The sequence below is a fragment of the Sebastes umbrosus genome, chromosome 21 (genome assembly GCF_015220745.1).
Source record: "Sebastes umbrosus isolate fSebUmb1 chromosome 21, fSebUmb1.pri, whole genome shotgun sequence".
NCBI classification, from domain to species: domain Eukaryota; kingdom Metazoa; phylum Chordata; class Actinopteri; order Perciformes; family Sebastidae; genus Sebastes; species Sebastes umbrosus.
Genome location: NC_051289.1, coordinates 6,914,661 through 6,940,633, shown reverse-complemented (window position 1 = coordinate 6,940,633; position 25,973 = coordinate 6,914,661). Strand labels below are relative to the sequence as shown.

The 25,973-nt window shown below is 38.9% G+C and overlaps 2 protein-coding genes across 3 annotated transcripts; both read left to right on the top strand.

Annotated features, from left to right (window-relative positions):
• The first annotated feature begins 1,929 nt into the window (after positions 1–1,929).
• lztfl1 (leucine zipper transcription factor-like 1) lies at positions 1,930–10,510 on the top strand. Of its 2 annotated transcripts, none has more exons than XM_037757506.1 (10): positions 1,930–2,219; positions 3,292–3,416; positions 3,584–3,778; positions 6,625–6,682; positions 7,482–7,553; positions 7,640–7,705; positions 7,788–7,865; positions 8,166–8,324; positions 8,467–8,570; positions 9,526–10,510. In XM_037757506.1, the coding sequence occupies exons 1-10, from the start codon at positions 2,217–2,219 to the stop codon at positions 9,542–9,544; spliced, it is 879 nt and encodes a 292-aa protein (XP_037613434.1). In that variant the 5' UTR covers positions 1,930–2,216; the 3' UTR covers positions 9,545–10,510. The 2 variants fall into 2 exon arrangements, with proteins under 2 accessions (XP_037613434.1, XP_037613433.1); XM_037757505.1 differs by having other exon boundaries at positions 1,933–2,219; positions 8,148–8,324.
• A 7,855-nt stretch (positions 10,511–18,365) lies between these two features.
• On the top strand, positions 18,366–22,300 carry ccr9b (chemokine (C-C motif) receptor 9b). The gene is made up of 3 exons (XM_037756179.1): positions 18,366–18,614; positions 18,764–18,828; positions 20,949–22,300. The coding sequence occupies exons 2-3, from the start codon at positions 18,769–18,771 to the stop codon at positions 22,011–22,013; spliced, it is 1,125 nt and encodes a 374-aa protein (XP_037612107.1). The 5' UTR covers positions 18,366–18,614; positions 18,764–18,768; the 3' UTR covers positions 22,014–22,300.
• The last annotated feature ends 3,673 nt before the right edge of the window (positions 22,301–25,973 follow it).

The window sequence follows — 25,973 nt, the reverse complement described above, 5'->3', positions numbered from 1 at the left end:
TCATTACAGCTAGAGAGACATGAGGGGAAAAAGTTTCCTTCTTTTTAAAACAGATAGTGATGACCTCTTGGCTTCAGTGACATATTACAACAATGCAACAGAATCTCTAACAAGTTTTTATTTGGCTCACGTGGATTCAAATTAGTTTAACTGATGAAGAAGCAGACATGATGAGTCCCATTAGTTAAGTAATTGAAACATGTATTATAGCTGGGTAATTGTATTGTAAATATGCAAATATAAATACTGCCATATGCTTAAACTAGTATAACAAACTGTTATTGGCGGTATTATCTGCCATTAGAAATCTAGAGAGATATGGATGCTACATGATCAACAAAAAAATGCTTGAATATACAGAAGAAAAACAGTAATATGTCAAAACATACTGACAGTGGTTTTATGCAGTCAAAATTGGGCCCTTCAGTGTTGTTTTGACCAGTAGCTTGATTTCGAGATATCAATGTAAAGCTTTTCAATGGATCTATTAAATCAAACTAGGGCCAGTTGCTTAAATATATAAATGCATGTGATGTACATGAAAATGTGTAAACCGATGATCTTCTGAGGACCTCTCACACTTCTAGCTCAATACTGCCATCTACTGGTTAATACTAGACATTGACAAACAAGCCAGTTTGGTGACACAATAATACATGTTGTACATTTAAATAAAACTATCTCAACCTTCTTGTACCTATAACTTGTAATATAAAAAACACTGTTAATTAAATGATGGATTTTTACAGGAAATGAGACTAGATTTGATATTGCTAAAAAAACAAACAGAAAACGCAGTACAAAGTGCAACTTGTGTGTACAAATCTGCATTTTATACAATTTACTAAAGCTTATAATAACAATGAAATGTCTATATTTATTTATATACAATTTGGGTATTATGACGATGTCGTTTAATTAACATATCTTATATTTTAGCAAGTCATTCGACCGTATAACTTTTTGTTTCATGCTGTATAAATATAAAAATGCATGTGATGTACTGCTGATCTTCTCAGGCCCTCTCACACTTCTAGCTCAATACTGCCATCTAATGGTTAATGCTAGACATTGACAAACAAGCCAGTTTGGTGACACAATAATACATGTTGTACATTTAAATAAAACTATCTTAACCTTCTTGTACCTATAACTTGTAATATGAAAAACACTATTTGTTAAATGATGGATTTTTTTTACAGGAAATGAGACTAGATTTGATATTGCTAAAAAAAACAGAAACGCAGTACAAAGTGCAACTTGTGTGTACAAATCTGCATTTCATACAATCTATTAAAGCTTATAATAACAATGAAATGTCTATATTTATTTATATACAATTTGGCTATTATGACGACGTCGTTTAATTAACATATCTTATATTTTAGCAAGTCATTTGACCATATAACTTTTTGTTTCGTGCTGTATAAATATATAAATGCATGTGATGTACATGTAGATGTGTAAACTGCTGATCTTCTCAGGACCTCTCACACTTCTAACTCAATACTGCCATCTAATGGTTAATGCTAGACATTGACAAACAAGCCAGTTTGGTGACACAATAATACATGTTGTACATTTAAATAAAACTATCTTAACCTTCTTGTACCTATAACTTGTAATATGAAAAACACTATTTGTTAAATGATGGATTTTTTTTACAGGAAATGAGACTAGATTTGATATTGCTAAAAAAACAGAAACGCAGTACAAAGTGCAACTTGTGTGTACAAATCTGCATTTTATACAATCTATTAAAGCTTATAATAACAATGAAATGTCTATATTCATTTATATACAATTTGGCTATTATGACGATGTCGTTTCATTAACATATCTTATATTTTAGCAAGTCATTCGACTGTATAACTATTTTGTTTCGTGTTGTACGTAGCGCCCCTGAACGCACCACTAGTAACCAAGGCAATGACGCTCTCCTCCGTTACCAAGGCAGCATTCTCAAGGCAAACACTAGCTGGGTTAGCTAGGCTGGCCAATCTGCCAGATAATCTTATAGCTATAACCTCCGTTTAGCCTCTTCACCTATTGAACCACAAGTACAGATAGTTTACTAGAACCCTCGACTCCAACATATTACCATTAGCTTCTAGTCTGTTCGCTGCGTGGCCTAAATTAGAGGCATTTTCTCCTTCTGGATCATCTCAAGTCTACAAGCTAGCTTAGCAACGTTAGCGTTAGTTTACACAGCCACCATGGTAAGTAGCCGCCGTCATTTGCTGTTTCTGGGTAGCCAGTGGCCACCTGTTTGCTTCTAGAAGTTACCATGCTAATCCCTGTTTTATTCCAAGACGAGTAATGTAAGATAGTTTAGCAAGCATCCCCAGAGATAGCATGCTGTATGTGCTCAAGCTCATGTCAATATAGGCCGTCACATATTAGCAGGAGGGGGAAATCCTCTTCAAGGTAGCTCATAAGCTAGTTGTGGTTTCCATAACCCAGCCAACATGGTTATGCTGGGGGTACCTATATATATATATACCTATATATACTGTATATATATATGCACTATACACATTTTAACAGTCTCTTCTGCACTTTTTAATAGTCCTGTATCACAGCTGTCATCCTGCACTATATTCAGTTTTAACAGTTTTCTTCATCTCCTTGTATTTTTATATCTGTTATATTTTTTTTGTACTTTGTACTTTGCACTACTAATTTTTTTTACTGCCTTTTTACTAACATGTTTTGCACTATGGAACTGTGATGCTGGAAACTTGAATTTCCCTCGGGATCAATAAAGTTTCTATCTATCTATCTATCTATCTATCCATCTATCCATCTATCCATCTATCTACCTGGGTACCAAGAGGGTATGGGCCCAAAATGGGCATCTTATCTGGGGCCCACTTGGGTCAACTAAGTAGGTCCCATGTGGGCTCCCAATGTGGGTCCTAGTTGGGTCACTACTGGGAAATTAGTGCCAACATGGAAACTGTGGACAAACCCACTTACAACCCATATTTCAGGCCATGTAGTCCCCATGTAGTTCCCACATAAATCTTAAACCTGGGGCCCAGATGGGTTTTGGTTTATGTTGCCCAGATTAGGCCCATATAACACCCAGTGCACTCCTGCATGAAACCCACAAGGGCAATTGGCATGGGGCCATTATGGAACCCACGGACAATCCCTTATAGGGCCCATTTTTCAGCCCATTTACTACCCACACGGGCCCCACATACAAATTTTGGCTGGGTACAGCCTCTGTCTCTGTCCATCTCTCATTTTTTGGTGACTAATTTCTCTCTTCTTGTCTCCACGTAGGCTGAATTTGGGTTTAATGAACAACATCAGAATGAAGTCATCAATTACATGCGATTTGCACGTTCAAAGAGGGTCCTGAGACTAAAGACTATTGACTCATGCTTTGAAGAACTCAAAGATAGCAGGTGAGTGGTCATACTTCAGTTTTTGGTATCATATGTTTGTATGTAAATTCAACTTTATTTCTCTTAAGACTCATATTCAATAGAAGGAAAATATATAATACAACAATTAAGTGCTTTTCAGTTCAGATGGAGCTGTAACGTGTGTGCATGTATGTTTCTCTCTGAAGGTTGGTGGAGGAGACCTTCACAGTGGACGAGGTGAAGGAGATGCTGGACGGGCTGCAGGCGGTGGTGCGTGGGGAGGTGGAGATGGAGCTCATCAACACAGCCCACACCAACGTGCTGCTGCTCAGGCAGCTCTTCTCACAGGCCGAGAAGTTTTACCTTCGACTGCAGAGCGATATCTCAGAGCTGGAGAACAGGTGAGCAGTGAGGAGGGGAGCTGATTCAGGCTTCCATTTGATGAAAGGTGACCTAGTCAGGTTTGAGTACACAAGAGTACACAATGTTCCTATTCAGATATTATGCCATATATAGCGCCTCCTCTTAAAGATCATATTCTTTATTTAGTGTGCACAAATGTATATTTTGTTCGCACTTGTATGGGCAAGATATGAATCTTGTATGAACAAAAAAAATCACATTTCTGATCCTTCCACATGAAATAAGCTGTAAAAACATTTTCAAATTAAAATGATGTGGCAGTTCAAGGTCAAACAGAGTGCCACGCCAAAGTAAGAAGTGATCTAGGCCTCTTAACATGCAATAACCCTTCATGTTCATGAGAAAAACTCCTCCACTTTGTACCACTTCCTCAGTGCTGTTAAGGTGTATATCACGTGCATGTTACACTACATATGCCAGGCAAAAAGGTCATTGTCAAGCCACATACACAATGTGAATTTAACCCTTTTTTCCATTACAGTGGTTTCCTTTTTTTTGCAGAGACGTTCATTTAGGCTGAAAACCACAACTGCTGCCACATTCTCACTTCATTTTAACGTCAGTTCACCCAAATTACAAAAAAACATATTTTGAGTCTTCTGCTGCTAAACCAATACAATAGAGATGAGTCGGGCGGGGGATGTTAATGAATCTCAAAGCATAAAAAAAAACTGAATTTAGAGAACATCACCCCACAATGTATTATTTTGAGTAACAAAGACATTGTTTATAGAAAGACGCTTCTGAGTTTTTTAATTTTTCTAATGAAATATTGATTTCTTTTAGCCTCAGCAGCGTATATCTCCAAGTTTTTCCAACTAAAAGTAAAACTTACCACTATGGGTAAATGAAAAGAAAGTTTTTTTGTAATTTGGGTGAACTAACTCTTTAATCCTTACACTTACACTGTGCAATTTAAATGTTACGTATTGTTACATATATACAATAATTATGGCTGTCAATCGATTAAAATATCTAATTGCAATTAATCGCACATTTTTTATGTGTTCAAAATGTATCTGAAAGGGAGATATGTCAAGTATTTAATACTCTTATCAACATGGGAATGGACAAATATTCTTGCTTTATGCAAATGTATGTATATATTTATTATTGGAAATCAATTAAAAACACAAAACAATGACAAATCCAGAAACCCTCACAAGTACTGCATTTAGCATAAAAAATATGCTCAAATCATAACATGGCAAACTGCAGCCCAACAGACACAACAGCTGTCAGTGTGTTGGTGTGCTGACTTGACTATGACTTGCCCCAAACTGCATGTGATTATCATAAAGTGGGCATGTCTGTAAACTGGAGACTCGTGGGTACCCATAGAACCCATTTTCAATCACATATCTTGAGGTCAGAGGTCAAGAGACCCCTTTGAAAATGGCCATGACAGTTTTTCCTCGCCAAAATTTAGCATAAGTTTGGAGCGTTATTTAGCCTCCTTCATGACAAGCTAGAATGACATGGTTTGTACCAATGGATTCTTCAGGTTTTTTAGTTTCATATGACGCCAATCACCATCACACACCCAATGATTATTTGCAGCTCATGTTTTATGGGCGCATACTTTTGAAGTCGCACAAAGTGTGTGGCCACGTGTGCTAAAATGAAGTCTATACAGTAAAACAGAATTACCTACAAGTAAAAGATCGTTCTTGCTGTTGCTACTAAACAAGGACACCAAGAGTGCCTCTCCTCTTCATATTACAAGCCTGAACAAGGAGCAATGCAGGCATGTCCATGTGATATCAGTAATAAAGATTAATCACATTTGAACTGTTGTCAGAATGTACTTTAAACCTGGGCAAAGGGTGTATAAAGGCTTTTTGGCACAAATATAACCAGGTTTTAGAGCATAGAGGCTGTTATATAGATGAACAATAATTCACAATTTAGAGAAATCTGTTTTGAAATGAAAGAATATCAATGGCAACTTTTATATACAAAATATCAGACTAAAGCCCAAAGCACACGTCATCCTGTTCCTCTTTTTGTAAGTGAGATTGAGGAAGCAAGACTTTCCATGATCACTACACTACCTTCACATTATCTCATCCGATCATCAGTATCGGAGCAAAAGGTCATAAAATTCACACTTTTGCAGCTGACTGTTCTCAATGTGTTATGAACTAATGCTGTTGGCCAGTATGATCATTGTAAAGCTCCACAGTACACGTACACAGGTTTGAATGAACTTCACGTAACTTCTGACCTCTTGTCACCTTTCACCTTGTTTAAAACACTGAGCACGTTGGGGAAAAGTTCTTTTGTTTGTAATATGCACATGGAGGGCGGATAAATAAGCCCTAAAGTGTGTGTTTGTTTTTTTCCACAGGGCTCAGCCCTACGTGACTGATAGGGCGTCTAAAGCAAGGAATCCGCCCCGTGTCACGGTCTACGTGTGTTCAGCTGCTTTTTAAAAACCACATTAAGCTCCTCAGAGAGCTGTTCGTTTCACCACAAGCATATCTATTTTATCAAAGGTGCTAAACTGCCATCAAGAACAAGGGTGTTTATATTCCTTGCCAAAGATACGTAACCGCCAAATAGCACTTTATCATTGTAATGTCAAAAATAAAAAATATTGTGGTGGCACGCTTGTGTGAGGAGATCGTACATAGTATTAGATCAGTTCCACTCTATTCAGTGTTGCTCACAAAATATTACTTTGTGTTTTATAGGCAAAGGTGTCATTTACTCTAAAACTTTGTAGTGATTATTTGATTCGATTTCAAGCTTTTTGTATTCCCTTCTCTGTAATTTTCTTCATTATTTCGCCATCCAACTCTTTTCTCTTGTACCCGTATAGGGAGCTGTTAGAACAAGTGGCTGAATTTGAGAAGACTGACTTTAAAACCGCTGATAAGGTGAGTGTGATGTGCAGCTATATCATGTGTAGAGCTTCACACAGCACCATCAACATAGTTGTCATTAATCATGTGTTCAAAGGATATTTAACACCCACATGGACTCAAGTAGCGAGAGAGCAGGGCAGCGTGCCTGTGCGTTTTAAGATGTGTTGTATGTCAGGCCGCCTGCCCCTCACACGTAACCGTGCGGTTCAGAAGTCACATCACTGAGGTCGACGTGTGGTTTCACGACGCACGGTTAAAGAAAAACAAATCCACTTTGTAATGCAATACTCTTTAATGCAATGCTCTTTCATGAGTTCGGCTACTCTCACCTTTCTCAAAAGATACACACTAGTAATTTTCACATTTCTAAGAAGAGCAAGGTGGTGAATCTGATGTGTGAATTTATTTTATGAATTGATTTATTTTTCTTTCTTTCTTTTATTATTATTATTTATTTGTATTTATTTTTTAAATTGATTCTAATTTTATTTTTTTCATATTTCCTATTTATTTATTTTTTATTGTTATCATTTTTTCTTCCCCCTTGTTTTTGAATACTTTGTTTTGAATGTACAGTTACTATTTGGTATTGTAAGTGCATATTACTTTATTTGTTTTGGTTTAGGTTGTTGTAGTCATTTTAATAAAAAGCAGGATTAAAGAAAAGCAAGATGGATATAAAAAAGTTTTATTTTTACCGTTACATCTCATAAAGTAATAGAAAGGGACAGTAGAGCCAACATGTTTTAGACTAAAAAATAGGAATTGTTCTGTCATTGTTTCAGTTGTTAAGTGTTTAATTTATCCCCAGATAAACCAGGAAACAAGCAAACCCAAGCTAGCACCGCTGAATGAAGGCGGGGTGTCTGAACTTCTTAACAAGGTAAAGGCATGAATTACATGTAGAAATTTGTGCCCTCATTATCACATTTATTCACTCCCTCACACCTATGTTAAATATTTCTCCAGGAGATATCGAGACTACAGGAGGAAAATGATAAACTGAAAGCCAGGCTGCGCACTTTAGAATCCCAGGTAAAAAAATTAGCCATACATATTTTAAAACACACAGCACTAGTTTCCGTTGTTAACTCTCTGCTCTGATTAATTTTCTCAGGCAATGAGTGCACTGGATGAGAGAACCAAGGCAGAGAGAGCTCTGAAAGACCTTCAGAAGGTTCAAGGTGAACATCAGGTACTGTTTGGAGTCTGGCTTGCAAAGTCATCCTCTTTTTGTGACATTTTGAGTTTCCATTCTACTACTTTTATTTCTTTATTTTTTTTATTTTGTTGCATCTGAACATTTGCTGTCATTTGGTTTTATCTGCTAACTTGGACCTCTAATGGTATGTATCCAGCTGACCAAAGTGTTGCTTTTGTCTGCCACTGTGTACAGTAGGAATAGGGTTTAGTAATAGCAATGATTGCCATTCAGTTCATCTGAACTTATGTATGTTGTTTCTTTTCCCTTCCCCAGCTGGCTTCTCAATCCCAGGAGATCAGCAGTCTGGAGGGCACGGTGGCCGCTCTGAGGGACGACTATGAACGGTCTCTTAGTGCCAACTCGGCCTCCCAGAAGGGTCTGCAGGAGAACCTGATCTCTGCCAAACACGAGCTGCTGCGAGTGCAGGAGCAGCTGTCCTTGGCAGAGAAGGTACATCACTCTGGTGTTTACCTGCAGCTGAAGTTAACACATAATCTTGCTATACTGCCCAGTTATTGAAACAGCTGGGATAGGTGCATTCAGCTACTGTTGCAGTTCTTTTCATGTGTTTACGTACCTGTGTGTTGTGCAGGAGTTGGATAAGAAGTTCCAGCAAACTGCGGCCTACCGCAACATGAAGGAGATCCTGACCAAGAAAAATGAGCAGATCAAAGATATTAGAAAACGATTGCAGAGGTGAGCTTTCATTAGTAAATGTAAGGCAATGCAATCATCATCAGGGGCCGTATTACAGAAACGTAAGTCTTAAGTTAAGATAGGAAGAGTCTAAGATTTTTCCCAATTTGATATTACAATAGCAAATCCTAACTAACTGTATATTTTCTTACTTCATCATACAACGCTACTTTTCTCATCTCGTCAAGCTAAACAACCTTGTAAACATTATTTTTTTTATTGAAACAAACATTGAGACGTACAAAAAATGGAGCAAAATCAATGGCAGACACTTAAGTTCAAGACAGATGAGTAAGAGGTGTTGGTAACTTCTGTAAAGGTATCCAAAGATGTCATTCTTGGGAAATTTACAACACTAACTCTGGAGATAAAAGAAAGAGAGTGGGTTAAGATCGCAGACTCAGTCCCTGTCATATCCGGCATCCAGCGGAGCGTTGATGCTATCAAAAAGAAAATAAGTACACTGTTAAGTGATGAGAAGAGGAAGGCAGCTCTTATGTCCAAGAAGAAAAGTGAAAGTTAGGACAGCTTAATGGTTATCCTAAAGTTATACTTCTTATCTCCAGTTAGGATAGGATGCCTTTTGATTGACTTAAGAACTGTTAATCTGTAATGGCCTTTTTCCCTTAATCAGGTCCTAACCCTAATTACCATGGTTACCAAACAGTTAAGATAGGATCTGCAAGTTAAGAAGTTTTTGTAATACGGCCCCAGGTCCCTCCATAATATGCCGTTTGTAGAGAGGAATGGCTGCCTGAAAAAATGCAATAAATCTAAAAAACTACAGTATGTTATGGAAAATATTAGGCAGCAGTGTAAAACAAGCACCAACACTGGTACGGTACTTCAATTTGAATCACTCCTGTGCTGTTTTTTTACTTGTAACATTGTCCTTTTTAAAAAGATCATTGTGTAATTTCAGGTTTGTAATGCTGATATTTCTTGTCTGTTTCAGATATGAGCCCAATGAATGAGTTCTACCCGAGACAGCTGGTTAAACAGACGTCCAGCGGGTAAGACAGGACCAACATTTACGACTGCAGTTTGGACAAGAAACCATCAGTTCCACTGCTGTGAGACAAGAGAGACAGAAAAACAAAGCACTCCGACGAGGAATTGTTTATTCACGCTTTATCTGGCATCTTCAGTAGTTTATTGGCTTTAGTGAAGAGTGTGAGCGGGGAGGTCGGCAGCACAGCCTTCTTCAGCTGTGCTTCTTTTTCTACGTCTCAGTTTTGGAGCTCTCTTACAGTAGCTAGCAGACTTCCCTCAGTGCTCTATGCAATTACTATCTTGTCCCTATCGTTTGAAGAGGCCTTGTCCATTTGCTGAATTGGACAGATACGCACTGTCTGCCTGAAGTGTTTCAGTCTTATCAGATGGTTAGAGGTGATATTTAGCTTTCTAGCACCGGGTAATTGATCATTAATATTTTGCTGATCAGTCTTAATTTTAGCAGCCCCCTTTTGTAGTCAAAATCCAAATAATGTTGAGTTAGACCCAAACAGCTTCAAACAGTAATGTTTACTGACCTTTTGAGGTCAACCCTGCTTTAATTTATCTAAACATTTAATAGCATTTCACACAACAATATTTCCAATGATCTGACATTCTGTGAAAGTCTGATCATCGAAAATATACCAAAAATTTCTTGCATTTATTTTTTTCCGCTCTTGTATATTGAATGGATAGTGATCTAGAATGGTTTCCCTACTTCCCTACACAAAGGGCATAGATTATTTTTGTCTGGAATCTTTAACCGTGTACTTTTCGTATTGCTGTGGCTGATGGAGTGTAAGAGAAAAAAAAATGAATATATACATGATGTTCATGAAGTAATGCTCTTGTAGAGTATGATACATCTACCCTGTATTACACTAGATGTGCATCTGTTTGTATTGTGCAAAGTATGGGGTAATAAAAAGCTGTTAACAAATAAACGTGTGGTCATTTTTAGGGAGTTAAGTCATCATCATATTGTTTTTTTCACTAATATTTAGCTGTGCTACGTGTTCTGGCCTTATGGAAATATCAGACTGTAAATATGCTCTATGAAGGACTGAAAACATGTCCAGGTTGTCTCCCTCCTCTGGCCCACTGCATGCTGGGATAGGCTTCAGGGAGTTGTGACACTGATAAACAATAAGAAGGTGGAAGTATTAAAAGCACATATGCATGCAGGTCTCATATTTTAGAAAGTGAGATTTCCATGTCTTTTTGATTATAAATCAGGTATAGGTGCTATAAAAATACTGTGAAAGTATCAAAACTCAATTGCCCCACGGAGAAATTCACACAGCCTTCAGAAACTGTGCCTTTAAAGCTGTCAGGACATCCGTAAGGTTGTGATGTCACAACTATACAGTCATCGGTAGAAGTGCCGCCAAACTCCGTGTAGTTAACACACACAGTGAGGGTCTTGTCTAGGTGGTACCCCACAATTTGCGAAACTCTCGCCATACCAGATGGTTAAGGTTAAGACTGACCTCAATAAAGACAATACACAAAGTACTACAGTAGTAGAGGATGTGGACTCTAGAAGTGTGAATCTTCTAGAAGAAGACTATGATGAGCTGTTTTCATGGGTTAACCACTGTATGGTTTAACAGGCCAGTACATGCAGGAATACTCCAGAATTTTTTTTTTTTCAAACATTATTTTTGTCATTTCTGCCTGAGAAAATTTCAACAGACTCAATGTGAGATATTTTAATGGCATAGGTTTCCTTTATTAGATTATGATATTAGTGTGTAGACAGAGAGACAAAGAGGGATAACATGCAATAATTGTCTTTGGACACACTAAACTTGTGTTAAACTTTAATTAATATCTGTCAAAACAGACAAGGCGTGGGCTATCAGTTAAGGCATTTTCACTACAGTAAGCAGGGCTATTATGATGGTATTTTAAAGGAACAGTATGCAACATTTAGGGGGATCTATTGGCAGAAATGTAATATATTAATAAGTATGTTTTCAGGTGTGTATAATCACCTTATATTAAGAATTGTTGTGTCTCGTTAGCTTAGAATGAGCTGTTTATATTTACATAGGGAGCAGGTCTTCTTCACGGAGCCCACCATGTTTCTACAGTAGCCCAGAACGTACAAACCAAACTCTGTTAATTTTTCCTGCTTGGGCCGGAGTCGATAACGTTATTCGTGAAGTCACCACTGCTCTCTCTCTCTTGCTTCATCACTCACTTCCTGCATACACACACACACTCTACACACTGGCTCTCTTAAAACATTCACGTTCTCGCGTCGGTTACCTCAGCAATCCTACACGCTTGGCACAAGTGAGAGGCTTCAGATGGTTGCAATCTGCAACCACACCACTAGAATTCGCCAGATCCTACACACTGCACCTTTAAGTGGTTCTGTATAACTTCACGCTGAATCAGAGAGATTGACCAATTTAGTCAAATAAGTCAAAAAACTGTCTCCATGTTTGAACCGATTCAGCATCAGGAAACCAGAGAGGGGGACACAAGTAGGGTATCGTTTTATCACCTGCACTAAAACTATGTGGTTATGTGAGAATTTGTTTTGAATTCTACAGTCACGCCATCTGCTTCCTCAGCTTTTTCAAGTGTCTCATTGTGTAAACCAAAGTGGATTGAGATAGTGGTCACCAACCAGCCAACCGTCACACCCTGTTGTTTTCAGTGAAACTCTTCAAGCCACAGTGTGTTGGTTTTGCATCATGTGCACGAGTGTACGCATGGTGTAAAAAGGGGAGGGAGAAAGGGTACTAATGAGAAAACATGTGTGGCATACAACACTAAAAACAACATTCTTTAAAACCTGTTTGTTCTGCTGTCAAAACATTTTAATTAAAGGTGATGCATGTATGAAAAGAATGTCTTATCAACCTATTTATTCCTATATCAAAATAAAGATTAGGAAAAAAAATATTGTTGTGTTGCGTGTGTTTACATATACGTGTGAATTTATGTTTGTGTGCGTGCATCTGTTTTTCTATTAGTAGCAGCTGAAGAGACGCCGTCATGGGAAAACTGCTTATAATTTCAGATAGGATGCAAATGCTGAACAGTTGTCTATCAGTGCATGAAATAAATCACAGCGAACGGGTATACACAGGAAGTGGTGACTAGTGTCTCTCGGTACCAAACTCAATCTCAAGCACTGCTGCTGACAGCAGCGCTGGTGACAGTTTCCCACAATATAGGGCAACTGTTAATATACATGTCAGAGTGGTGTAGCCATTCACGGTAGCTTCCTGCTCACTGACACGCCATCAAAGGGGTTTTCTCAGTTTCACTAGCAAGACATAAAGCTTCTGTTGTTTTTCTCTAGAATCACCAAGCAGACTATTGTTAGCGAGAAGTAACGCAAGTTTCTGGATTTAAGGTGATATCCAGAGGGCTGTATGGTGTTTAAAAAACATGACGCTTCGATTTTTAGGGGAACAACAGACCGCTAGTGACGTTTAATCAGTCTTAAAGGAGACATACAGTATCATGCTCATTTTTCAGGTTCATACTTGTATTTTGGATTTCTACTAGAACATGTTCACATGCTTTAATGTTGCAAAAACACATTATTTTTCTCATACTGTCTGTCTGAATAGTTCTCAAGCATGTGGGATATATTGTAATGAGCCTCCATGAAATTGAAATCTGAATGTCTTGTTGAATCACATGTTTTCTGATCTAGGCAGCGCACAAAAAACCTGACTGGGTTGTCTTATTTCACAGTTTGTGGGTAAGACCATGTGCCTTTTGAAAAAAGGGATAATACTGTCTGGGCCAACAAGTGAATACAAGCCACAGTTGTCTTATCTTGGTGTGCAAGGTAAATAAAAAACTATCAGGGTGATGGGTCCAGTAGTATGTGAGATTAACTGCGGACAGACAGACAGACAGACACACAACACAACTGAGCGCATTATCCCCTCCAGGCCTACGGTGGAGACAATAAAGATGTACCCTTATGGTGACTAATGTTAGCAAACTTAAGATACCTTTGGCCACTGTATATAATGGATTTGATAACTCTTATCTACCTGTGCAATTGTTACACTATGTTTAACCATTTACCACTGTTGCATAATTGTCAATTGAGCCCACTGTGACTGCTGTGCATCCAAAGCTATATGGGCTCAGTGACCCCAGTACCAGTAGCCTATAGCACCTTTTGTACTTCATTATTTTCAAACGGAGAATGAAGACTTTGTGATTCACTTAAAATTTCTTGAAGTAGGCACCTTCAGTTGTTTCCAAACTCAAGGATGATTTTCCCCCACAGATCTTTTGTCTCTGCGACTCGCCCATCAGCTCCTCCTCAGCTTTACCTCCTGAACAGCAGGCCTCGGCTACATCCGTGTTGGGTTGTGACAGAGTTACAGATCCATGCCGTCTGGAGGCTGATTTAAAGTCATAAAAGGTAATGAACTCTCAGCTGTAGGCGCTCAATATCGCTCTACAATCTGCCCTTTACAAAAAGGTGGCACAGATCAAGATGAACAGATAGCAGATGCATATTTTAGTCACTTCTGAGAACTAGTGCTCAATGCGTTCATCTTGTTGAAAGAAAAAATTTGGTGAAATTCTACAACAGTATATGTTGAATTCAGCAAATGACGCAAGCTGGCTTCTGTATCATTTTCGCTCTAAGATGCAGAACGAAGTATGATAAGCAACCTGATTAAAAACTGCTGAATGATTTGTGTGGCCTGTTGTTTGTGGTGACATGAAGATACAACTGGAAAGGTGTCGTCATTATCGACATTACTATTATTATTTGAGAGCTAGTGTCTTAAATAAGCACAGTATGATGTGAACATTTGTGAGTGTTAATGGTTTCAGGTTTGAGTCAGCAAATTCTCACCTCAGAGACAGTTCATATGCAAATCATGTCAAGAAAACCCCTATCTTTCTGTACAATGAGCCATTTATTTTAGATCAAAACTAAAACTGCACTACCACTGTGTTTCCTATTTTACACTGCAGTATTAACCTTGCTGACCTGTGATTAAAATACACTTCTCATTTGACTGTTTTTCTCAGGATAGCGACTCGAGGAGGTGTCAGTTGTAATAGTTGAGTCACTGCAGCTGCATTTGACTACATTGTTATTTGCGAAACTCATCTACGTGCCTTTTCAATGAGATAACGCTTTAGCTGCAAATGCAGCACACAGAATGCTTATTTCCCCTTTTGTCATCGTGCACTGCAATCTGTAATGTAGGTAAAACCTGATACTGCTTGCATCATCCCGTACCGGTGGTGAGTAATTCATGTTCACGACGCCAGCAGTTAGAGAGCAGGTCAGGTCATATGTCATGTGAATCTGATTATTTTTAACAGCATGGAGGAAGCTCCAAATTGACTGAAATTATCATACATTTCAAAATCAGTATACATATAAAAATGAAAGTTATATTAACTAGAATGTAGAATATAAGGCCAACCCGGTATCACAACAAAGTGTGCAACAGACCACAAGAGGATAGCATGTCAGTGTCACGCTTTACCTCACCGAGGCGTGAATATTACACACATGTATGAAGATGTAGTACCAGCAGGGGGCAACAAAACCACTCACCTAGGTTTAGGAAAAACATCATGGTTGCACTTAAAATAACCACATAAACTGAGTACAATACGTACAGAAGCAACGTAATATAAGTACGGAAAACGTGTGACAAACGTCACAAAAAACATGTTAATAACTTAATTTACAAAACACCAATCTCCTGGTTGAAAGTCCTGTGTTTGTTGGATTCATCCACCTTCCCTCCAACCCACGTCATTATCTCTAAGCGTAGCATATCTACCCGGATGCATTTACATTACAGTCAATACAGATTACATGGCGTACATACAGTATGAAACACCATATGCAAGAACAGCACGCTTTTGTCTTCATATCATTCATACGTCTTCGGGCTGAAGGTTAATCTGATGCAGATTTGGTGCGTTTTCCTGTTATCTGTGTTTCGTGACCTTTGCCATTGTGACTCTCTGTAGCAGAGGTCTGTATTAAAAGCTTCTGTATTATTCATACGAGTCTATGAGATCATAAGTGCTTAACCAAATCCATTTTGTGTAATAAAACTGAGGTGATTTTCATTTGCTCTGTCCTTGAGAGGCCCTTTAATTGTGATGTGTGCATGCTTTTTCTTATTGTTGACATGAGTTTCATCACCATATTAATAAAAGAGGAGTGAGAAGTTATGATAAAAGCATGCATCCTTTGTCTGCTGCAAAACAATATTAGGGCTGTTCACTCATATTTGTTTTTAAGATACTGGCATCATATGAAACTAGCAAACCTAAGGAATCCATTGGTTCTAAACATTTACGTGTTGCGAAGGAGGCTAAATAACATTCCAAACTTGTGCTAAATTTTGGCGAGGAAAAACTGTCATGGCCATTTTCAAAGGGGTCCCTTGACCTCTGACCTCAAGATATGTGAATGAAAATGGGTTCTATGGGTCCCCATGAGTCTCCCCTTTACAGACATGCCCACTTTATGATAATCACATGCAGTTTGGGGCAAGTCATAGTCAAGTCAGCAAACTGACACACTGACACTGTTGTTGCCTGTTGGGCTGCAGTTTGCCATGTTATGATTTGAGCACATTTTTTTATGCTAAATGCAGTACCTGTGAGGGTTTCTGGACAATATTTGTCATGGTTTTGTGTTGTTAATTGATTTCCATTAATTGATATATACATATATTTGCATAAAGCAGCATATTTGCCCACTCCCATGTTGATAAGAGAATTAAATACTTGACAAATCTCTTTTTAAGGTACATTTTGAACAGATAAAAATCATCAAATCATTGATCGCGATTAAATCTTTCAATCGGTTGACAGCCCTAAACAATATGCACCATTGCAAAGACACAATATGAAATGTCTCAGTCAGAATAAGCCATACAGTATTCATCCAGTTAAAACAGCGGTCTCTTGAAAAGATTAAAACGCCTCATTGTGTATCTATAATCTTCAATTTGGGACCTGATCGTCTTCTATTTTCGTCTACAAGGGAATAAAGTTTAATTTTGACTCGCTACTGTACGTCACACCCTGTGTTTTATATGCTCACAGATCAGAACAATGAAGTCAATTATCTTCACTTTTGCAGTTAGCGGTGCCATGTGAGTGAAACCTCTCAACTACCACTTTCTTCACCAGCAAGTTCCCAAAAGGAAAACACTCATCTGATCATGACACAGCCGTTTCCCTTTGTGTCACTGTGACCAAAACCGAGAAATGCAACCAGGTCGAAATCTGAAGAGCTGATGGCCCACGCGCTCCGTATCGAGTGTTCACGATGAGCTAAAAGTTATATCAGGACAGGAAGTGAAACTGTGAGGAGATAGCAATCCGCTCCTGGTCTTCAGAGGGCCTTCACAAGGGCCAAAACAGCCCCATAAAATTCAGAAGAACACTCACATGAAACACAACCAGATAACTGATCTAAACACTTGACTAATAAAGACGTCAAAACCATGTCATCACTGCCTTTGTAAACTCTGCTTTCGTTTGAGCTTCAGGTGGTATGATGGGGACTTTCTGCTTTGCAATGTTTTGTACCAGTGTGGGCAGCTATGTGTCATGTTATTCATTTCCCTTTAATTGTTGCAATACCAATGAACTTTGTATTTCCCTGTCTTCACAGAAAGGCCTTCATGTGACAAAACATGTCATATGACATTCTTTTAACTTGGACTTTTAACTTTTAAGCTAAGCTAACTGACTCCTGCATGGCTCCAGATTCATATTTACCGTACAGACATACGATGCGGCAACCTGGTCTCCTAAAAATTACGATCCCATACAACAAAACTGCATTGTAAATTACGTTTCGAGGGAAATGTATTTTGTTGCTGGTTTTTGACATATCACAAATTTTTAAATTTTCAAATCACAAAGTTAATGTTCGCTTATTTAAATGAAGATTTTTTATTTTTTTTTTACTAAACTTAACCAAATAATTGTGTTTCCTAAACCTAACGAAGTAGTTTTGTTGCGTTTTTTTGTTTTGTTTTGTTTCAATTTTCAATATTAACCAGGTGTTTAAAACTGTTTAAAAGCCGTAATCCGGGAGAAAATACGTTTTCCTCGAATCATAATTGAGAATGCAGTTTAAATGTATTGGAGTGTAATTTTGTAGGAGACAGGGTTGGACACGGTGGTATCGATCTTTTCATCCAACTCTCAGCAAGATAGGAACTAATTTCCCAAAATGTCAACTCAGTTTAAGCTGGTTCCTTTAAATGACATTTTAAAAGTCGACCACTATTTTATGATAAAAGGGGATCTTGTTTTTAAAGAAGTGACTTATTTCATCACTGACTTGAAGGAGAAATCCCCTGTAAATCAAAACCTCTGAAAAAGACTCCCCTCACATTCGTTTATTCAGTAAGACATTTTTAAAAGGAAAGATAATGGTTGCTTGGATAGTCAAACAATATTAGACCACACTGCCGGAGCTTCAGGCAGCTGGAAGTGCTATGAAACAATGGGGGGTTACAACATGTCAACACCGTCTACCTCCTCCAGTTCTGATCTTCATTCATACCTCAGGGTTTTCAGTTTCATACATCACTCATCTGTGGTGTTAAGTGCTCCACCTGTGGACACAAAGTGTGTCAAAAAACGGGCTTTGACTTGATAAAACTTAATCGGCTGTGGAAGGAATGTGGGTGTATTGTTTTGGTTTCTAGTTTGATGGCTGTGGTTCAGCGGGTTAAGTCTAAAAGTCACAACTTAACCGTGAAACTGTCACACTGTTGGCCACTGTTCAAAGTCCATACTTGGAAACAAGTTGCCTTTCAATTTGAAACATATTCAGCTGAAAGAAATCTACAGCACAGAGGGTCGTGTGTTGTTTTTTTGTCTGCAGACAGAGAAGGAGATGGAGTGATGTACTGACACGTGATCATGTGGTTAAAGGGAAACCATAAAAGCAAGTGAACTTGAGTCTGGATGTTAAAGTTACCAGTTGTACTACCCAGACAAAGAAACACATCTGTGACTGAGAGGTTTCTCTCTACATCTGAGCGGGTAAGTGATTTGTTGTAGCCTAGTGGAAGAAATGTACTGGGCATTTTCAATTGACCCTTTAAGCTTAATTCTCCTATATGTTATATTATATTATATCCTTGTTACATTTTTACAAGTGTGTTATAATAATATCATCTGGTTCTTTGTAGATAACATGACGGAGTCATTTACAATTTATACGACTACAGGATCTGATTATGAATATCCTGAAACTGTAAGTATTCTGATTAATGTTGATTTCTGTACGATTGAGTGGGTTAAAAAGACCGTAGTAGAAAAAAGAAAGTGACACTGTTGTTGCTGACACCATCACAGATAGGGAAACAAACATATATGTGTTTTATGTGTGTGTCAATGTTTGTTTATGCTGTTAAAGTATGATCTTAAAGAATACCGTATGGTAAAACTTAAAATTCAGGTTGCAGTGTGAACGAAACCGTGTCAGTGCTCTTTATTATATATGAGGTATTTGGTATTCTTTATGTTATGGATTTCATGCTCCAGGTACATTATCTAAAGCAGACATCTGTAGGATCCTCAAATGTCACATTCACAGCCGTATCAGCATCACATTTTCCATTGTTTGTGAAAACCTAAACCTCGCCTTCACCTCGCTGTTTATCTCTGCCCTAAATCTAAACCTGATGCGTCTGCAGGGGTACTGAGTTCTGCTGCGGGCCCCTTTCTGGAGCCCCTCAGGATCATTCCCCCCCACCCACACCCCTCTCCCCAGGCTTGGATAGCAGCAGGAAGTAGTGCAGTGGTGTGGTTTCTCCTGCACAGACACAACACCTGCACCTGACAGCGTTTGTTTTTGCACGCTATGGTTAGCTTGTACGTCACCAGCGGCATTTGATGTGATATCGCTGTATCCCCACTAAGAAGCATGTTGTGTTGTGAAACCCTGACAGCAGTTTGTGAGTTGGGTAACAAGTACAAGAAAGAAAAAAACTAAAATGCTTGGCAGGAAATGAAAAGTGAGAAAAAAAACACAGTGTAACCGTCGCCAGTCGTGGAAGAAGTACTCAGATCTTTTACTTAAAGGGCCAATGTGTAGAATTTAGGAGGATCTATTAGCAGAAATTGAATATAATATTAATAATTATATTTCTTTAGTGTATAATCACCTGAAAATAAGAACCATTGTGTTTTTGTTACCTTACAATGAGCCGTTTATCTCTACATAAGGATATGCTTCTACAGTAGCCCAGAATGGACAAACCAAACACTGAGTCTAGATGGTCATTTGCGTTCTCACGTATTTGCATCGGCCACCATAGTTCTATTCATATTACACACTTGGCATACTGTAGAAGTTTCAGCTGGTTGCAATCTGCAACCTCACCACTAGATGTCGCCAAATCCTACACAATGCATCTTTAAGTAAAAGTATCAACAGTAAAAGTACTCATCAAGCAGAATGGCCCATGTCAAAATAATGTAAATTATATTATTGAATTGATGCATTAATGTGTACATTACTTTAATGTTGTAGCTAAAAGAGGGGGTTATTTTTTTAGATATACTGGTAGGTAGCTTGTAAAGCTTTATCTTTATCCATAATAATACATAAAAATGTATTTGTTGATTATATATTGTATTATTAATTTGAATCTGCAAAGTAACTAAAGGTATCAAATAAATCCAGTGGAGTAAGAAGTACAATATTTGCCTCTGAGATGCAGCAGAGTAGAAGTATAAAGTAGCAGAAAATTGAAATACTCAAGTAAAGAACAAGTACCTCAAAATTGTACATAAGTACAGTACTTGAGTAAATGTACTTAGTTACTTTCCACCACTGTCTGTTGCAAAAAAAACACTCTTTAAAGGGAACCTATTATGCTTTTTCCTTTCCTTTAGTGTGTTGTGTTGTTTTTGTGCATGTAAAATGTCTACATAGTTAGAAAGCCTAAAGTCCACACCAAAAGGAAGTTACTCTCCCCAACAGAAACACTGCTCCTGAACTGCCTGGAACACCTTGCTTGAAGTCCCACCTTTACTTCCGTAACGTGGTGATGTCACCAAGTAACACACTTTGCCTTGTGTGCTAGTTTGGCACGCCCTAAAAACAAAGAGTCCGAAAAGTTAGGTTCGGTTGACCAATCACAACAATGGGCCAGCCTACCAATCAGAGCAGACTGGGTTTATGTATGCACCTGAAAATAAGCATAATAGGTCAAAAGGTTTGGTCCAAGATTACTTCCTGTCATCTAACTGCATTAACAAGCATTGCAGCAGGAAATACAAAGGGGCCCATTTAGAATGTTTGTGTTGTGAAGTTTGAAAAAGACAATCAGATATATCAGTGATAATCAAATCTGTTTTTGATTGCAGGACTATTCTGACTCCACAGATGACTACGGTTCTGATCCGACTGAAGCCTCAGGCATGTGCAACAGAGAATGGGTCAGGGAGTTTCGTGGTCAGTACGAACCGCCTCTCTACTGGATCATCTTCATCCTTGGCGCCGTGGGTAACCTGATGGTGGTTTGGATCTACACCACCGTGCGCAACCGCCTGAAAACAATGACCGACGTGTACCTGCTAAACCTGGCTGTGGCTGACCTCCTCTTCCTGTGCATGCTGCCCTTCTGGGCTGTCGACGCCACCAAGGGCTGGGACTTTGGTATCAGTCTCTGCAAAGTGGTGTCGGCCGTCTATAAAATCAACTTCTTCAGCAGCATGCTCCTGCTCACCTGCATTAGCGTGGACCGCTACATTGCTATTGTACAAGTCACCAAGGCCCAGAACCTGAGAAAGAGAGAGAGGCTGTTGTACAGCAAACTGGCCTGCCTGTGTGTCTGGGTGGTCTCCATTCTCCTGGCCCTCCCTGAGTTTATGTTCTACCAGGTGAAGACGAACAGATTAAGCGGGCAGCCTTTCTGTGCTCCGGTCTACTGGAACAACGCATTCAACCGGACTAAGATCCTGGTGTTGTCTCTGCAGATCTGCATGGGCTTCTTCCTCCCTTTACTAGTTATGCTGATTTGTTACTCTGTCATCATTCGCACGCTTCTGCAGTGCAAAAGCTTTGAAAAGCACAAGGCCCTGCGTGTCATCTTTGCTGTGATGTTTGTGTTTGTCATCTCTCAGCTGCCCCACAATACTCTGCTGATAATAGAGGCCACGCAGGCAGCCAATACCACCATGACCGATTGTGACACTGTGATTCGTTTCAACGTAGCTTCACAGCTCACCAAGAGCCTCGCGTACACGCATGCCTGCCTTAACCCGATCCTGTACGTCTTCGTTGGAGTGCGGTTCAGACAAGACATCGTGAGGATTGTGAAGATGTGTGCTGGCTGTCTGGGCACAGGAGGGCTCAGTAAAATACAGGCAGTTCCCAAACGTCCCTCTGTCATGTCAGACACTGAAACTACCCCGGCCCTTTCCATATAAAAGGCCCGTTTTCCTAAAATCCTAAACCTGAGACCTGAGCCTAATTCAAAATGTTTGTATTTTTCATTTTGTTCACATGCATTACCAACAGAGCGACGATAAACTGTGTAAACTTTGAGTTTACATTCATATTCTGACAGTCTGTATAAACTGTATATTCGTGTAAATACTGTTTTTTTTCAAGTGTTTTTATTCTTACATTCATTCCATCGTGTATTTGTCGTGTGCTGCTGTAATTTTGATTTTCAGTTTAAAGAAAACATCAATTAAAAATGAGTAAAAATCAAGAACCTGCTGCAGATTTTTTCATTTCTATTCTGTCCTCACAGCACAAAAACAAGCGGGGATTTACAGTATTTTCAAGTGCATACTATAAACGGATGCAGCAGTAAGTGATGACATCAGCAATTCACATCTACTATACATGGGAAAGTGAGCGCTTTCACTGGTGTAACGTACCTGGTGCGGTGAGAAACACACTTGCCGGTTCAATCCACAATGTTTTTTCGATCTGACTAGACGCCCTCCTGTTGACTGTCTGTGCCACCGTCTGTGCCGACACTCTCAACTGTTCAACCTGGTCTGGCTATGACTTGGCAGTTTCACAGTGGATGCTAACGGACGCCGATTCAAACTGGCATGAAAGAGGTTTCCCACAGTCGCCTCTCACAACGGCTGCAGCACGCTCAGACTGGTTGGCACACAGACAACTCTCCATGTTCAGCCACAACTTTCGAAGCACAGGATTTCAGTTTCAGCAACTTCAAAAAGAGGCTAACTGAATGCTTGGATGCACAGTCATCATGAAATAAAATGACCAATCTGACAGTCATTACTTGTCTGACCTGTGCCACCAAAAACTGAGAACATCCAACCTAATGCAAGTCTACACTTTTCAAAAACAAGGAGAATAAATGCCAGTTTACCATAAATAATTCATTGAACATATGAGTTATACCTATCTTGGTAGAACCATAACAGCATCAAGGAGTTTCAATATGGCAGCGATTGCACTAAAAAGAGCTCTAAAAGAATAACTATCTAATCTACTTACTTTTTATTTAAAATGTTTTATTTTATTTGATTGTTTTAATAAAAACTGGGGGAGACCCACAATACGCCTTTAGGCTTTGGGCCTCTCTTGCATATTCTGTTATTATTTATATTGTTTTGTTAATATTCTTTTTTATGTGCTATTAAATAATTCCACCAATCAAAGAAAAATCCTGGAAATAAAAACATAATAAAAGTCTAATCTTTATGAATTCCAGTTTCAATGTTCTGTATTTTGCCTCCATGGTTTTGGTTATTATTTTTTAATTGTCTATTATCTTGCAGTTTTGCTTTCCTGAGCAGATAGAGGGCAACTTAATGACAAACCGAGGGAAAAGGAAATATGTCAATTTGAGTGGCACTATATTATCAATTCATATTTCTAAAAGACAATGTTTCCACCAAATCTAGGCACCTCTATGTTTTCCTAAAATTGGTAGGGTTTTGATTTTGTTTGTGACATACCTGATGTTTGCAGTAATCTGCAAGGACATTTTGGCTACGTAGCACATTTATTTACAAGTAAACTCAATGTGCTTTACATTAAAATGCATCTGTAAAAACACCCAACCACCCAAAGACAACAAGGAACACAGACATTCAGACACATACAGACAGTAACTACAGTTTTCAGTTTGGGGGTGAAGGAGCATTACAGTAGTCCCACTTGGTAACATGAATGAGCTTCTTCTAACTCTTAATATGTTTACAGTGAGAAAGAGTTGTCCTCCTTATGTTATTGACATGACTTTCAAAGTTAAGGTCAGAGGCCGAAATAACTGAGGTACCTGTGAGTTTGAATAGCCTACATTTCCACACTCTGGTTTTTGGGATCTACAAAAACTATCTCAGTCTTATCTCAGGAAATATTGAGGGAACTGATGATTATTTTTGATGAATTGATCTGATTATTTTCTCAATTAATCGCTTCGTCCGTAAACTGTTGGGAAAAATGTTCATCGCAGTTTACCAGATCCCCAAAACAAGCTAATCTTTAGGTTGGATATCTCTCTCAAATGATACTGTATGTTACCGACACATAGTAAGATGAGGGGAAAAGACAGATTGAGGAAGAGAAAGAAAGGAACATCACAAAGTACATTCAGTCTCATACATCAACTGTAAACAACAAACCTAGTGTGTTATTGTGGTCACTGAGGTTGGCCCCAGACAACTGCAGCCTACCTGCTCAATTCAGGTGAGACCACAGAGACGCATTCTGTCATCTTCTGTTTCTTTCTCCTCAGACAGGAAACCATCAGTCAAGTCAATAACAACTGCAGAGCTGAGACCTCAAATGTCCTTAGGGACCCTGGCACCTGTCTTGAATTCGTTTCAACTGGAGAACGCTAATGGCAACGTTAGTTTGTGTATTCTAGTTAAATCTACAAACCTAGCTTTGATTTTTGCATGTTAGCTTAAAGGTACAGTGTGTAGGATTTGGTAGCCTGCGTGTGGTTTCAGATTGCAACCAACTGAGAACCCCTCCGCTCCCTTTCCAAGACAGCAGTAATGTGAGTTACAGAGTGCAAAAACGTGGTAAAGCCGTTCGTACCACGGTTATGCACTCTGCGGCTCAGGTTACAGCAGTTTCACAAGTGTGTCAGAGAACTAGGTTGACCTTTAGGTAATGTAAAAATGCAAAAGGCTCTCTCTAGAGCCAGTGTTTGGTCTGTTCGTTCTGGGCTACTGTAGAAACATGGCAGAGCAACATTGCGGACTCCGGGAAGAGGCTCATTCTAAGCTAACAAAAACACAATTCTTAGTTTCAGGTGATTATACACTAATGAAAACATAGTTATGGATATTATATTCCATTTCTAGAATAGATGCCCCTAAATGCTACACACTGTTCCTTTAATATAAAACATATCCGATTGAATCTGTGCGGCTCACATAGAGCAGATCCCTCAGTTCATCTGGAGTGCACCAGGGAGAAATGCTTCTCATGCAGTTTTGAAAAGGAGAAACTGCAAAAGTGTCTCATATCCTATTGCAAAATGCAATTTATCTTCTTGTTTCAAAACTAATGTAGAAAGTAATCAGGTTAGACGTGGTTTATATTGTATTAGATATGAATTTGGTAAAACACCAAAATGGCCTCATTTTTGTATCATCAGGAATTCAACATGAAAAGCTTCACTATATTGTATTAGATTATCTTACATCACTCGTGATACAGGGGCCATAGAGAGAGCTAATCCCTCTATAGCCTATAAGTAACTAATTTGAATGTAAAATCAACACATTGTTGGTAAAATATTTGGTGTTTGTGTGCTTCAAAACTGGTAACTAGCGTGCACCGGGGCCCATCGTAGCTACCTTACGCCACTGGTTAACATACTTTGTTACATTCCTGTCTCCCCTCCTAAACACAAAAATATGTGGATAAATACATTCAAATCATAGTTTCTATTTTTCCAAATCAGCTGAACTACTCCTCAATCTGTCCACGTACCCACTGCAGGGGTACAAGTACCCTCACTGCCTCATATTATTTTGTCCACCCCCTGCATATCACTGTCTGGATAAAAAGCTTCAACATGCAGTGTGAGCTTCCCTTTTATTATAAGCTACTGGTGATATCCACCACAAGGTGGTGTAGCTTGCACAGCAGACTGATCCTGTGGTTCAGGATTCAGTGAGCTACACCAGCAGACACACCAGTTGGAAATGAAACTAACTCCATCTAGTGGCGGTCTGGATGGGAGGCCGTGTCTGAGGGAGCAGCGGTGAACATCAAGCTTCAAGTTCATGAAGTTTGTCTCGTTCTCGCGAAAAGAATCTCATTCCCAAAGAGCTGCTAATAGACAGGCAGATTGATCGTATGCTGTATTACTAATATTCCATGTTCCTCATTATCCCCACGACCGAAGCTCCGTAGTAATCACCACTGGGGAAAACAGT